Source organism: Falco biarmicus, chromosome 10, assembly GCF_023638135.1.
Source record: "Falco biarmicus isolate bFalBia1 chromosome 10, bFalBia1.pri, whole genome shotgun sequence".
NCBI classification, from domain to species: Eukaryota; Metazoa; Chordata; class Aves; order Falconiformes; family Falconidae; genus Falco; species Falco biarmicus.
This window is the reverse complement of record NC_079297.1, coordinates 27,759,226-27,774,748: the sequence shown is the minus strand read 5'-3', so window position 1 is coordinate 27,774,748 and position 15,523 is coordinate 27,759,226. Positions and strand designations below refer to the sequence as shown.

Below are 15,523 nucleotides of genomic sequence, written 5' to 3'. Positions count from 1 at the left end.
TAATGGTGTTTATGGATGTGATGCTGCTTGTCCCTTATCATGAATTTTTCTTTGTTTCAGGTAGGAATGAATTGATAGCCAGATACATCAAACTTAGAACAGGGAAGACACGGACCAGGAAGCAGGTAAAATAACCCAGTGGGGAAGTATGCATGTCAGTGAATGACAAAATATAGCATTTTTGGCTGCAGTGGCTGTCTGTGCTTGAGCTCTGATGAGATGATATATTGACTTCACTCTTCAGATTAAATACATGCTGTTTAGAAAATATTTTAAACTCCAGGTTTTTATGTTGTGCATCATTTCAGTTGCGGTTTGAGGATGCATTTTTTTATTAACCTATGTGTACATGAAGCCATTATCCCCTGTATTCGGGGAAAAAAAATTCAGAAGTTGAAGCAGAACCATAAAACATTGTGCCTTATTTCTCTATCAGGACAGTTACAGAATATAATAATTATTTTGAGATGGTGGATAATGGAACTTCTAAAAGTCCAGACCATTTGCCTATGTAACATAGGTTATGAACCTTGGATATGAGCAGTAAATAAATAAAAACAATCTAGCAGGACTGATTATAATCACAGCTTCAGCTCATGGGCAGTACTTGCTACAGGATGAAAAAAATAATTAAAAGATTTCCCGAAGAGCCTTTAGGCTCCGGGTCTGTGACCACAGTAAGATTTCATTCATCAAAAGAGTCAGAATAAACATCCAACCAGTCTTAAGTCTTTTTCAGATGATTATCACATAACCACTAACTTATCTCATATGACTAAATCCTTTAATGTATAGTATCCACGGTGATCAGCAGCCTCATAGAAGGCACATGCTCTGTGTAGTTTATGCAGTGGTTACTAAACCCTTGCACTGTTTCAAAATGCTTCGCAAATCGCAGAGTCCCCTTGCTTTCTCTAACACCAAGTGCGAGATTCCCCTTCTCCCCACCCACGTGCGTGACAGAGGGGGAGGCAGAGGCTCATACACTTGCATGCTAGGCGTGTTTCGTAGCGCAGGGTAAGGTGACGCTCAGTCAGCACACAAAGATGGCCTGCTGCCAGCACTTGGGTTTAAAGCACTTTGAACTGGGTGATTTATTTTTTTTTTTTCCCTGGGTGGTGTCCTTTGTCAGTTAGGAAGAAAATGTATGTACGAGGGATGAAAAAAGACACGAGACGGAGAAAAGCCACAGTGCATGGAGAAGGAGCAAACAAAAGATGGGCAAAGAAATCTAAAACAAAAGTCCAAGTCCCAAGTTCTGCCCTGCTATGCCCACGCAAGCTCCAAGAGTCAGGGGATATGCTGGGATCTTAAAGTTGCATCAGGAGTCAAAATGCAGACCTTGGGGCTAGATCCTTGGCTAGCATGTGCTGACAGAGCTGCAGTGAAACCAAGAAGGCTGTGATGGCTGACATATGGCCATGTTCTGCCTCTGTACTTGTACATCCCTCTATAGTGATTCATAAATCACTTTAGATTCAGTGTTCAGAAAAGTTTGATTTGCGTTACTTTTGAGTTTCAACTGAGCAATTAAACGTTACGATTATGCTTCTTGTATAACCTTTAACAGTACTAATATCCCACTGAAAGCAAAACAAATGAACACGTGTGAAAACTTGGTCTACGTGTTTGACTACAAAATTGCTTAGTAAGCAATAGTGTAACTAAATTACTGCAAACTGGTTCCTGAGTGGCTTCCTGGACAAGTCTCTGAAGGTGGCCTTCAGGGGCTGTGCACATTTATGTATTACTGTTTGCTTCCCTACTAAAAATACAGGCTTTTTGGTACTGTCGTCATGGAGTAGTCCTATAGAGGCAGGAAATCCAGCTTTGTTTCTCCTTTTCATTTGCTTTGTTCTTTCCCAGACAGGAATTGTAACTAACTTAGGAAAAATGTGCAACACCTGATACAGTATGCCCTGGGTCAAACAAGCGTGAGATATTTCTCTGTAGTGGTTTTTACCAGCATTGCAAGTTTTAAACCTTCTCACAGAGGGCTGTAGGATGCTGAGCACTACCGAGTGATGCTGGGCAGCATCATTAAATCCTCATCATCAATAGCATGGATTTCAGTACATGCCTGAACAAACAGGAATGTGAATGTGGGCCCAGGCCCTTTACTGCACAGGCAACAACTTCAGACCAGTAACTGGTCTGGTGTGGGACTGGGTTTACACATCTTACTAAAATATAATGACGATGAGCCAAACCTGGACATCAGTCATGCTGATGTCAAGTTACCGGTCCCCACTTACATCAGTGCTTTGTGGACTGGATGCTGAGATTGTCGAGGAAGCCAGCACAGGTTCAGGGACCTATGTTGTGCCAGTATTTTATCATTCGTGCCAGAATTTAAAGCGTTTCAGTGAGGTCAAAATGCAGCCTCAGGCTCCTCAGCAGAGCTGCAGAACACAATAAATAATGGATAAAACTTATCAGTGCCAAGCTATGTCTCGAGCCTAGTGGCAAATGGTCCGAGTGGGCGTCTGCATCCCTGGCAAATGGGGTAGAAATCCTGCTGGCTCCCCGCACAAGAGCGCAGGGCCTGGCCATGGATGGGATCAGTACCAAAGCACGTGGGCTGCGTCCAACTGCGAACTCTGTCTTCTATCTTATAGCTGAATGCACAACCTGGTGGGTTACACTTTTTTTTTTTTTTTCTTTTTTTCCCCCCCCTTAATCAAGTCACTGCAGTGATGACCTGTATTGTTAAGCTAAGAGCTTGGTATCTGGCTGGGAATGTGGTATCTTTAACAGCAGAGCTTACTGAAGATGCAAATAACTTCCTCCCCTCAGAAAAGTTATTTTTTTAAAAAAGAAAAAAATAGACATTTTAAATTTGATTTGCTTTTTGTTTTTCTTTTGTTTGTTTGTTGTTTTTTTTTCCCTATAAACCTGAACAATGTAGGTCTCTAGTCACATACAGGTCTTAGCAAGAAAGAAAGTTCGAGAAATTCAAGCCGCCATTAAGGTACGTTTGGCTTGCCCAGTTGTAGGGGGCTTTTCATCTCCATGGTTACAGGCTTTTCCTTTGTTTCCTCCCTTCCCCTACCCTGCAGGTGTCTAGTCACATTCAGGTTCTTGCCAGAAGGAAATCTCGTGATTTTCATTCCAAGCTGAAGGTATGCGCTTTTCTGCTTTTGGGCTTGTGGTTGCTATGCCTGTCCCTTCCTCCTCCCCGCGGTGATGGGCGAGCGCCTGGTGCTGCCGTGCCTGTAACCTCGTTTTCCTGCATGTGGTAGCTGTCTGCGTCTCTTTGTGTTTAATCTCTAGTTTCTGCACTAGCATCCACATTAAAAACGTTGTTTTAACACTGTCCAAATGCAAAGTGAACTACTCTTTGTAACAGCTCAGCACCTAAACCTGATTTTTAACCCGTTAGCCTTTTTTTTTTTTTTTTTTAATATTTAAGTGCTAGAAGTGTATTTAAATACACAGGGGTTTTATGCACTTGTGTAGACGCTTTTTCTTTTTTGCTTTTTCTAGAGGGGTAATTGGGGTAATTGTTTTCCATTCCCAAATGTTTTTTGTCTGTGCTTTTGAAATGCTATCAAGAATACTTAAAATACATTGTTTATTCCAAGTGCCAGAGAGCACAGCTTATTAAGATTTCTCTAACTATATAAGGTGTTTCTAGAGTACAATCTAGCATCACCTCAAGTTACATACTATTTACAAGATTCCCTGAAATTTCATTTTTTTAAGTAAAATATTGACTTTTAATCTTTGGAGAGCCTCAGTCAGAGTCCTGTTCAGGGAATATTAAGTATGTTTGCTTAATCTGATGTGATGAATTGTATATGTCCCCATTTTCCCTGCTTTCCATAAAATATATTCTAAGGCTAAAAAGAAACTCTTGGAAATGCTTAATAGGGGTTTCTTGGATTGCTTGTTTTTTTCAAGTTTTCCAGTGGAGATCTTGGGACCCTTTTTTTTGTGTTTTTTTCACATTACTTAAAAGTGGAAGAGGGGGGTTGGCAGTTTTTGCAGTTGATTTTTTCTTTTTAATAAAAAGTGAAGGAACTTGTAAATCTTTTACTTCCCTCCTTTTTTTCTTTTTGTCGATCCCCCCCCCCGCCGCCCCCCCCCCCACCACCAGATGAGAACAAATCATGTTTTTGTTCTAGCTGAAAAGCAAAATGTTTCAGAAAGTAATTTCACAATACTAGGGGGTGAGCACTGCAGATGCTTACCACAATCCTGAAACTGCAGCGTAAGAATAACAGCCTGGCTTTGTAACAGGCCCCCTTGACAGAAGCACTGGGTTTTTCGTCCACAGTGGGCAGCATGCTGGCAAGCTTGTATGGCTGTTGGTGGCTGGCTTTTTAGCTGCACTGGCTGAGCAGTTGGGGTTCATAAAGAACAACTAAGACAACTTAAACGTACTGCTTTTTAACCGAGGGTGCAATAATACAGAGATATGTAGCATTTTAAGCTTAAAATGTCAATCCTTGATGCCTAAAATTAAGTACTTAAATAGGTGGCCTTACTTTCAGAGGCGCTTGGCACCAGCGGTTCCCAGGGAGTTTTGCAGGGGGCTGGTGAGCATTCAGGGCTACAAGAATCAGGAAGCCCACTTAGATACCAAAATACAGGCCTAGGAGCCTAACAAAAATATTGGATTTACTGTTCTAAAATATTTCCCTTTCTGAATGTCCAAAATAGTTTAAAATATGAGGACACTTATAAAGCAAAACATATTTTTAGGTACTGCACCTGCTGTCTGGTTTTTATTAAAGCCTTCCAAAGAAGGCAGAAGCTAGCTAAACCCTTATAATATTTGAGACCTCTAGTCTAGATGCTGTTTGCAGTAAATAGAATTCTCCGTTTCAAGGAGTTGCCTGAAGAAGGGAAGATCTGTTAGGGCAACAAAATATTTTGTAAGGGCTTCAGACCTTGCTGCCCCTTCCCACCTCTCAGGGGGCTGCAGCTCCCCCAGCGCTGAGTAGAAAGTGGGGGAGCTGCCATTTCAGTGCAAGGAATTAATTGCTTCAGGAAGTCCCCCACCTCCATGTTCCCAACATTCTGCAGGGGCATTTGCTTCAACTCTCTATGACTACGTGGCGAGGACAGGGTGCACAGTGGTGACGAAGATGTGCTGGCCCCTGGCCTTGCTGCCCTCCAGGTGTCACTGTCAGCAAAAGCTGCCCTAGCCCTTCCCCAGTGGGTCTTGCTGGCCAGTGGGTCCCAGGCTGCTCCTCCAGCCCCTCTCCTGGGCACTCATGCTGCCCCAGGATTTAGCTCCCCAGGAGCCCTGGCACAGCTCTGGTGACTCCTGCATGGCCCCCAGCCTGAGGAGTACCCAGAAAGGGCAGAGGAGCCAGGCTCTCCCCATCTCCCTCCTCTTTTTCTTGCCATTTTTGGTCTCAGTGAACTAGGTGCCATGGCACAGCATCTGCCCTCTTGCACAAGCCCCTTCCAGGGAAGTGGCAGCCTCCCACAGACCCCTTTTTCCCTGCAAGGAAGAGATGAAACTTTGATTGAAGAAGGTGCTGTAAGGAAGATGCCTTTATGAGAAAGAGAGCCCTCCTTGTTTCTCCAGGGAGCTGCAATTACCCTCTGGAAGCAGGACAAGATGCCAGTTTTGGATCTCAGATAAAACCTCTTTCCTCCAGACGAGTCAGTAGTGCTACCGCCCATTTTGATTTCTGTGTTGAACCACCTGTATGGTCCAGTGTCCTTTGAAAACTGCCTGAGAAGGACATCACTGATGTGAAAGGAAGACAAGATTCTACATTTTGGCATCTAGAAGTGCTCATTGTTTCGACGGGGGCCATTCTGCCAGCAGCCTGGACCACCCCATCAACCCCCTCAGGAAGATGATGGACTCTCATTCTCCTGGAGCAAGTGCTGCCTGTGTTTGCTGGTGAAGGGGTGACCAAGAAGAAAATGGCCAAGGGAAGCACTGCTGCTGACCTGGGCTGATCTTGCCCTTTTAACAATGAGCAGCCATCTGCAATTACCCTGTTCAACCTGTGATTGGTGGCATCTAGGGGAGCAGTCACTACTTAAAAGAACCACATGCATCTGATGTCAAGTTTCCCACCTACAGCATGAGGGAAAAGCACTCTGTGGACTGATGCAGAGGTCCTTCATGCCAGTCCATAGCTATGAGCTCAGTCAGCTCTGACCCGAGGCCATCTCTGTCTCCCATGTTTCTTCCTCTTTGCCACCAGACATCCTCTTTGAGCACCTCCCATGCATGCATGAGGCAGAGTGTTGCAGAGATACTGGTCGTTCCCTGTGTGCCAGTGCTGCTTTAGCTGAAATAAGTCACGGGCAGGCTCTTGAGGATTGCAGGGGCATGGGACAGAGGCTCTTTCCCCTAGCTGACACCCATTGCTAACAGTTTTCTTCATAATTTCCTATCAGTCTTTCAGGATGTGGCCAATCTGTCCTGTTGACCTCAGTTGCTGGTCTCTTCCTTTGATGAAGGAAGGGTATAACAAATAACTCTTGTTCCCCAAGTACCTGCTGAGTTTATTTTATACTGAGACATGTTTCTGTCTCACCTTGGTCTGAATCCTGCTTATGGTGAGGAGAGGACTCAGCCGAATCCTTCTGTGTTTATCTTCTGCAAAAATCAAAATGGATGGAAGGGTTTCAGAGCTATCTGCACCCACAGCATTGGATAGAGTATTATTGAAGCTTACATAGTAGATTGAAACCTCACCTGTGTGCCATAAAGTCTGCTTAGTCCAGCAAAGTCCCTTTGCTTTGATGATAAGTGCCTACAGTCACTCTGGATGGATGGATACTTAGCCTGCAAGAAAAAGAAGTTTTGAGTGTAAATGCTGTTGCTGCATTTCACCACCAGTAGAGAATGTGTGGTGGTTTAACCCCAGCCACGCAGCCGCCCGCTCACTCCCCCCTCATCTAGAGGGATGGGGAGGAGAATCAGAAAGGAGTGTAAAACTGGAGGATTCAGACAAGAACAATTTAATAGGTAAAGCAAAAGCCACGCATGCAAGCAAAGCAAAACAAGGAATTCCTTCACCACTCCCCATGGGCAGGCAGGTGTTCAGCCATCCCCAGGACAGCAGGGCTCCATCACGCATAATGGTTACTTGGGAAGACAAACGCCATAATGCCAAATGTGTCCCGCCCTTCCTTCTTTTTCCCCTAGTCTATATACTTAGCATGACGTCCCGTGGTATGGAATACACCTGCCCTGGCTGTGTCCCCTCCCAGTGTCCCGTGCCCGTCCAGCCCCCTCACTGGCAGGGCCCAAGGAACTGAAAAGTCCTTGATTCAGTATAAACATCACCCAACAACAACCAAAAACATCAGTGTCCTATCAACATTGTTCTTATACCAAATCCAAAACAGCACTGCACCAGCTATTAAGAAGAAAATTAACTCTATCCCAGCTGAAACTAGGACGGTATGGCGCTTGAGCCTTTCCAGGGTTGTGCATTTTAATTCTTTTTACAGCAGGAAAATACTCCTATGTTAGACATGTTAATCATGATTTCTTGAGGTAATTAAAATCTTCCTGAAGTTAGAGACATTTCTTCTCATGAAAATGGAAAAAGTGATTGAGATAAAGCTGTCCTTGGAGACAGATCTGAAAGGCAGCTCCTCTTCATGACATCTCCTCTCATGCGGGGGCCGGAGGAGGCAAAGCAGAATTTTTAAGACTAATGTTGTATTTCCGTGTCAAATACACCAGCCCATAGTGTTACGCTGCAGCATTTCCCACCTTTGCACTGATAGGTTACCCAAGTCACCTCTGTCCATTCGGGGGAAAAGTTGGATTTGAAGATGTGCATAAAATAGAGAGTAAAGGTCTTCACAGCAGGATATACATCTGTCTTAGACTTTCATTTCACATATTTTTTCATAGTGCAAGATTAATTAGACAGAGACAAAAAGAAACATGAAAATGCCTATAGTTCACATGTATTACATGTTTTAAAATCCATTATTCTACATACCACATTGAAGGATAAAAAGAAAATATTGTTGTCAATTATAAAATGCTAAAGATAGCTCTATACTTTTTAAATGAACAATGATAAAAGCCTTGAAAAATTCCCTTTGATGTGAATGGAGTCTTCAGCATTTTGAAATACAATAAGATGAATTAATTGCTACTCATTAGGCAGCAAGTTGGGACAGCTTTGAATGCGCATTCTCTTCTTGGCATTAGCTATTGCCTGGCTGAAATAGCCAGCTTTTGTATTTACTCCTGTCTTCTCTAATAATAAGCAAATTGGAGATCAGGGCTAGAAACACTGAAGTGCTCTCTATCTTTTGTCCAGAACAATTGTATATTGTCATGATTTGTTTATCTTTTTTGAGCTACAGCTAATTATTGCAAAGGTTATTTGAATCAATGCAAGATCTGAGCAGAAATAACATCTGCAAAATTGCTTATTAGGAATCTATTTTATGTTAGTGTTACTGTAATACCCATTTTGTGAGCAAATTGTTGTTTCTTCTCTTATGTCTTTTTTTTTTCCCTTACAAGAAAAGTTTTGTATTTTAAATATTGGTACGGGTTTTAAGTCTTCTTGAGTTAATACTGTGTTCTGTTGTGCTTACTTTTCCTCATACTGTCTTGATTTTTTTCCCAGAGTCATAGATAACATGGTATTCAAAGCCCCATTTATCATTCTACATTCTAGGCTAACAGTTTTTATTTTTTGCTGTAGAACTCATTTGAACTGATTGATTGAATTATTCTTCTGTTTATGTTGGATTAAAAGAAAGTCAAGCACATATCCTTCTGTGCTTGTCATGTAGAACTCTTGTTTCATGTGGGGCTTTTATGGATATTAAGATTCATAATTGGATGATACTGGGGAATTGTTATTATCTAATTTAACTATGTATTTTGCATTCCAAAAATAATGGGTGAAAAGTAAACCTCAAGGGCCTGATTCATTAAAAGTTACGTAGTCTCCTTGCATTAGATTCTTAGCACTTACACCTTCCAAAACCAAAGTGTTAGCAACTGCAGCCAGAAGCAGTCAGCTAAAACAGGAGGCAGATCCTGATCTCCATTACAGTGACGATATTTTAGGGGTTTAGTGGAACTAGACCAGATTTTCACTGTACTGTAAATTCACGTTGGTAACAGTCGCTACTAATTACGTACCACAGCAGAGAGGACTTTTATATGGGGAGGGGAAGGCAGCGATCTAAGAGTGCAGTCTGTTACTTAGTACAGTGTCATTCCTGGGCAGCAGCAGTCCCATCAGAGCTCATAAATTAAGTAGGGTCAAGCCAGGTCAGGGCCAGCTGGGACTATCCAAGGAATACCTTAAGCTCTGGCAGGATTTAATGATTCGGTAGGAGATACTGTCCCTCCAAGCCTCTGCTGAACCTCAGCACGGGACTCTGCAGCACGCTGGCCCAAACTTTTATTTTACATACGTCAGTGTAAACCTCATTGACCCGAAAGGATTTATTCCGGCTTTACACAGCAGCACAAGTGAGAGCAAAAGCAAAGCCCTTCTGTCTCAGACAAGATAGGAAATCAAAGTCTTAACTATTTGAGGTCATTAAAAATCCCACAATGTTCCTGTTTAGAGTAGGGGTGTTAACCCATTTGTCCTGGCCAAATTCCAACCTGGGTGATTACCGTAATCTGCCTGTTTAAATTACCCCTGCCGTTTTAATTGGATATATTACTTCTCTTGCTGCCTAAACTGTGATGTAATACTATTGTGTGTTATTAATCAGTTACCAAGTTTCATCCCAGAAGCAACCACAGTGCAATGATAGGAAGAAAGAGTTATTCCCTCCTTGTTACGAGTGCTCTCCATTACGGCATAAAACCCCCCTAACATATACTTGTTTGTTTAAGTGGCAGACAAGCTAATATTTCAGTTTAAATAAACAGCTTTAAAATGTGGATTTCCTATTTGTTTTTGAAGATTATGAAGTGTGCCTGATTATACAAGCATAGGCCACCACATTGCAGCTCTCCAAAACATTCCTGGAGCTGAAGGTACCCTTTTGCCAATGGAAGTCAGATTCACTTATGTATTTTTATTTGACTTTGGGTTTGATTTCTTTGATGTTTGAATGTGAAGTAACAGTTACTTTGAGAAAAACTGATCCTCCAACTATGCAGGGGTTCCTAAGCCTACAAAAGGTGAAACTTCCCATTGATGTGTGTTGGCTTGAGTCTGCTGATTTCCAGTGGAGCTGACAGATCTGTCACCATTGGGAAACTTTGTAGGAGTCATTGAAACTCCTCAAGACTAGCCCTGTTGCAAGGGCTGTATTTCTGGCTGTCATGCTAAACATTTTTGCTTTCTCTCCATCCTCCTGAAAATATAATCGGTCAAAGAGGATGAGATGAATTGCCACCACAAAATGCGGAACATTCTAGGGTGAAAAGCAGCAACTGACAAGAAGGAGGGCACATCTCTTCTCACATTGTGAAACAAAAGATGTTTTCTCCCTCCAAAAATTACTGTTGCTGTTCCTAATATTCAGGATCATCAGGCTCACTGCTAATGGCAGCTAAGAGCTCCACAGGACAGTCTAAGTGTCCTTCCTTTTGTGAACAGAAGGTCTTAAATGAAGTGTAAATCTTTGAAAATTTTTCTTGGTTCATCTATTATGGTGGGATTTACCTGCCCTAGCTGGTGCCATGTAGAAGCTGGGTGTCCAGGCTCCTTCCTCTTCTAGTCCTTGGACAGCAATAATTACAGAAAGTAATGCACTCCCGATGGTTTCAATGCCTGGTGAGGATGAAATACATTGTCCCCTGTAGGTGCTTACTGCACTGACAATAGCAGGGGGTTAGCCAGCTGCCTTAGACTGGAGACTTCAGGTGGCTGAAGTGAGGCATGGTGAACTATGGCACAGATAAATAATTTACCCCTGGGCTCAGGCAACTCCCAGCTATGGACTTGTATATCTCTAACAAAGCTTTTGCTTTTAAATTCTACTTCAGTTCAGTTCCTCCTAATGGTAAGGGCATTATAGCAGCAGAACGGTATGAGTTTGGGAACCTGGCAGGAGCACAGGCACCGGCTGCACCTTCACGTGGTGGCACAGCGTAGCTGCCTGCAGCTGTGAGGCGTTGCAGGAGAGGAGGCTGTAGTGCCACAGCAGTTCTGGGGAATAGCAAGATAGTCACGAAAGCAGTGCTTGTGTAGTTTGGAGGTTAGTAGGACCCAGACACGTTTCTCAAATCATGCATTTCACACACAGGGGGGTATCAATCCCCTGTACATTCGGTTTTGTTACGATTCAGCAGACCGCGGGTAAGACTCACACGGTTTGGCATTTCCAAGCCCGCTCACCTAACAAAAAAAGGGGCGAAGAACAGAAAAGTTCGGTGGGACTAACATCTCCATATTGCTTAAGGACATTTCCTCGTTTTCATGGTAAGAGCGAGTGTCCTTACTGTGCAGCAGGTCAGCTTTCTGGAGAACTGCGTGAATCATGGGGCACTGCCACCTCTTTAACACCCACCAAAGCGGTTTTTAGCCCCGTGGTCTGCAGATATCCAAAGGCTGCCAGTAAAACATGCCATGAGCAAACCTGCTGTGCGCACCCTCCTACCCCTGGGGCAGGCAGAGGTGAGTGAGAGGTGACATCCAGCTCTTACCCGGTGAATTGGTTGTGGTTCTATGGGAAAGCTACAAGTCGGAGAAACGGCCGAGGTTTGTTCACACACCGATGGGTGCCGTGTCCTCCCACCCACTGCACAGAAGCTGCTCTGTGGGTGCACGGTCAGCAGTCCCCGACGCTCGGGCCGCTCAGAAAGCAGTGTCCAGTGCCACTGCGCAGGAGGCAGCGCACTGAGCCCGCAGGTGTCGGTGCTGCTGCAGGCAGCGCCACAGCCATTGCTCTTCAGGCTGGCACCCTGCGAGGTGCGGAGCAGGGATGCTGCTGGAGCAGCTACTCCCCTGCTCCACCTGCTGCCCTCCCGGGCTGCATCCCGCAGGGGCTCCTCGCGTGGCTCAGGGAAACAAGCTCAGAGACAATCCCCTTCATTCAGTATCTGCAGCTTTCACTCAGGGAGGTGAGGGTTATCCCTCTATCCCTCCCCTGTGTTTTGTTGTTAGCCTCCCCCCCCGCCCCCGCCTTCCTTTTAATGAATCAGTCCCTAGGTGAAAATAATGCATTCGTTTAAAGCTGATATTAATGCTGAGCAAACTGCTCTTCCTTTGTCTCTTACTATTTTGTTCATATTTTGCTAAGAATCTGCTATTCTACACAAGTATTTTAATAAACTGTTTGTTGTTGTATCCAGGTAACAAGCATGGTAAGTATTTTAACTAAACCAAGTATTATGTACCTTAGCTGTGCTTGGCAGAGATTTTGGCTAGCTTTTCCTGTACTTTCAGCCTGTGCTGTTTCTAAAGGAGCTATTCAAAGGAAGAAAGTGCTCACCTATAGTACTACTACATACAAGCTTTAGAGGGAGCATATGTGCAAAGGCATATATCGTATATAAGAGCATGCATCTCTTGCCAGCATGCTTGCTACTTTGCTTGTAAAAATAAAACCAGAAAAAAAATCCCCCAAACTCCTTGCCTAATACTGCTTGTGTTCCTTCATTCTAAGTCACATACCTAAATATTAGCACTTATTAATACAGTACTTCTGGATGAGGAACCCCACTTTACCAGATAGTAACGGTCCGTTGTTACTTATTTTACCTGACCTAAGATACCCACTTAGTTAACACTGTTGCATTAAGAGGCTTTCCTTTTCTATTCTGTGATCATACGTGATTGGCAGTGACTAGGACTCCCAGCGCTGCTCTAATACAAGTAATCGATAACAACCCGTCTTTTCTTAAACTTGTTCCTGTATGCTTGAAAACAGCAGAAATTTTATGGCTGATTGTTTTCTTTGGGAACACTGTAAATCAGTAAAATACCAGAATTGGAAGTTTAAAATGTTATTTATATTTTTGTGATTTAACTTCTAAAATACTTATCGTAAAACAGAATCCAAATTGTTTCTAAACCTGTAAGCATGAAGAAAAATCTGTCATTGTTTGTGAGTCAGTCGCAGTTCCGTGTTCTCATCTTACAGCATAATACGAAAGGCAAACTTCTCTTGGATCTAAATGATAGAGCTCAAATCTCAGTGCTCCCTGTCTTGCCGGCAGAGCCTTAGCAGCACACTGTGTTTAGTCCAGCCTGATTTAAAATCAGCAGAATTTGCCCAGATAAACAAGTGGGCAGTAGTTTGCTCTCCCAGAGCTTCCTGCGTGTTGGCAGAGCAGACTGTGAGAATTCAGGTCTACCATGTATGTCTGAGAGGAGGTTTTGCCTTGAGGTAGCTTGAGTGTTAGACTCCGTGCTGTATTTTTTTTTTTCCCTGCATGGTTTGCTATTTTTGCATTTTCTGTGTGGCTTTTTAAGTTTTTAGTTATGTGCTTGTAGCTGCAGTTATTTAACATCATTTGTTGTGCCAAATGTTTTAAGACTCCGTGTAATTGTCATATTAAAGGATCAGACAGCAAAGGACAAAGCACTCCAGCACATGGCAGCAATGTCATCAGCTCAGATAGTCTCAGCTACTGCTATTCACAACAAGCTGGGCCTGCCAGGAATTCCCCGTCCTACATTTCCTGGGGCACCTGGGGTAAGTTGTTAGCCGAGTCCCAAAAAAACCCCTGTATTCTCTAACAGCGTTCAGTAGAAAACTAAGGCTGAATGAATGGATTAATGCTTTCACTTGTGTTTGCAAAAGGAATCATGCTTGTTCAGAAATACCCAAAATCTTTCAACAAAGAAAACAATTGTCGGTCTGTTTGTTTGCTTTTCCTCTTGCAGTTTTGGCCGGGCATGATTCAAACGGGGCAGCCTGGATCCTCGCAAGAGTAAGTCTGAAAATTAAAGTGTGCTTCTATATGCAGTGTGGGGCTGGCTTGTGCACTTTGCTGCCAGAAGCTATCAATGAGGCAAGAACTTGCACATTTTTCCAAGAAGGAGGAAAAGACAGTTGTAGGGAAAGGAAGAGCCTTTACAGGGATGTGAACTCACATTCAAAAAGCTGTAAGGGATTCCAAACCTCAAAGCTGAGGCTGAGTACCTAATGGGTACACTCCTTTTTTCTGTCATTGCATGGTGAGATGCAATGATAATGCCAGGGAAACAGCTGGGGAGGTTTTGCTTGTGAATAAGTTTCCAGTACAAATACTTCCATCCTCTTTTAGATACGTGAGCAATGTATTTGGAGGCAAGGGGAATTTATTTAAGGTATTTAAGGAAGCCTTTGCCCCTCTGGTCAAAGGTCCACGGGAGTCTTTGTACCCCTGTAGTGCAGTGTCCTCTGGATTTATTGGGAATCAAAGCAGTCACCATCCCTGTTTGCTGCGACAGTTGCAACGGGTGGGTCAGGTTTCTTGCTGCATGACAGCACAGATGAGCTTCTGCCTTTAAGATGATGGGTGTAATTCTCATCTCACCCTTTCTTTATTACTTCTTTACTGTCTGTCTGTTAAATATGCTATGCAAGGAAGAGAGGTGTGTGTGGGTAAAGGTCATTAACCGTGTCTTTTCTTATACTGTGTGGCTCTAATGGAATTTACTGTGAATGGCATGGTGTATGATTTTTGTGTAACTCTTTATTCCAGCGTAAAGCCATTTGTTCAGCAGGCCTATCCCATACAGCCATCAGTCACAGCTCCCATTTCAGGTAATTCTTACATTTATACTTTGGAAAGACTTGAATTGTGTATTGAATGTGATGTATTAATTCCTGAGATGGACAGAGCCACTACTCCATGTCTAACGCTTCCTGTAGCTAAACCAAACGCCAGTCTCAGTGTCCTATTTTCTGATTATACCTGAGGGAAAATCATTGGGTTTGGGGTTTTTTTGTTGGTTGTTTTTTGGTTGGGTTTTTTTTTTTGCATTTTAGGTAGGAAGCACCAATACATATGCAAGAAATTGTAATGTGATCTCCAGTCAGCATTCCAAATTGCTGTAATGAGAATAAGCCTTAACTTACTTTAAACTGAGACTAAAAACTCTTCCAAAACCGTATATGCTTAGCCTTAAGTATAAAACATCTCTGTTTATCTGGTTATTGATAACTCTTCCCTCTCCTGAAGGTCCTGCTCTGCCTGGTACCACTTTGATAAGTACCTAATGTTTATTCTGACTTCACTTGCTCAAATTGATCAAGCCCTTCCCATGGCTACTTCCCTACTCCTTTTCCCAAGTTTGTTTCATGGCTAGTTTCAGGAAAGATCATGATTTCTTTATAGATGGTAAATAATTTTACATCTCCCTTACCAAATGACACCATGCTTCTGACTCTGAACTGGAGTTTTCTGACTCTTACCCATTTTTCATGATTTCCTAACTTGCTGCTATTTAATGCTTAAAACTAAGACTGTCTTTCTGCATCCCTGATTATTTCCTTTTTCGTGATATCCCTAACTGATAACATTGTTTTCTAAGGCAGACATTTTGAATAGCCTTTTTTTATTCTTCCATGTTTTCTCTCAGAATAGGATTATTAGCATTTCTAAATCAGTCAAAACTCATGCATGAGTTTTTGCTTCATTAGAATTGCTGTTCATGTCTAA

At 42.9% G+C, this 15,523-nt stretch overlaps 1 protein-coding gene across 11 annotated transcripts in view; it reads left to right on the top strand.

Moving 5' to 3' along the window:
• TEAD1 (TEA domain transcription factor 1) overlaps positions 1–15,523 on the top strand; it is a 161,537-nt gene that overhangs the window by 114,024 nt on the left and 31,990 nt on the right. For 2 of the 11 annotated variants that reach the window (XM_056353715.1, XM_056353706.1), the window contains exons 3-9: positions 61–125; positions 2,909–2,971; positions 3,060–3,122; positions 12,224–12,235; positions 13,435–13,569; positions 13,761–13,807; positions 14,564–14,625. In XM_056353715.1, the coding sequence (XP_056209690.1) occupies positions 12,233–12,235; positions 13,435–13,569; positions 13,761–13,807; positions 14,564–14,625 (247 nt within the window). In that variant the 5' untranslated portion in view covers positions 61–125; positions 2,909–2,971; positions 3,060–3,122; positions 12,224–12,232. Of the gene's footprint in view, positions 1–60; positions 126–2,908; positions 2,972–3,059; positions 3,123–4,128; positions 11,744–11,810; positions 12,236–13,434; positions 13,570–13,760; positions 13,808–14,563; positions 14,626–15,523 lie in introns of those variants that run through there. The other 9 variants (XM_056353716.1, XM_056353708.1, XM_056353717.1 and 6 more) reach the window with 7 other exon arrangements.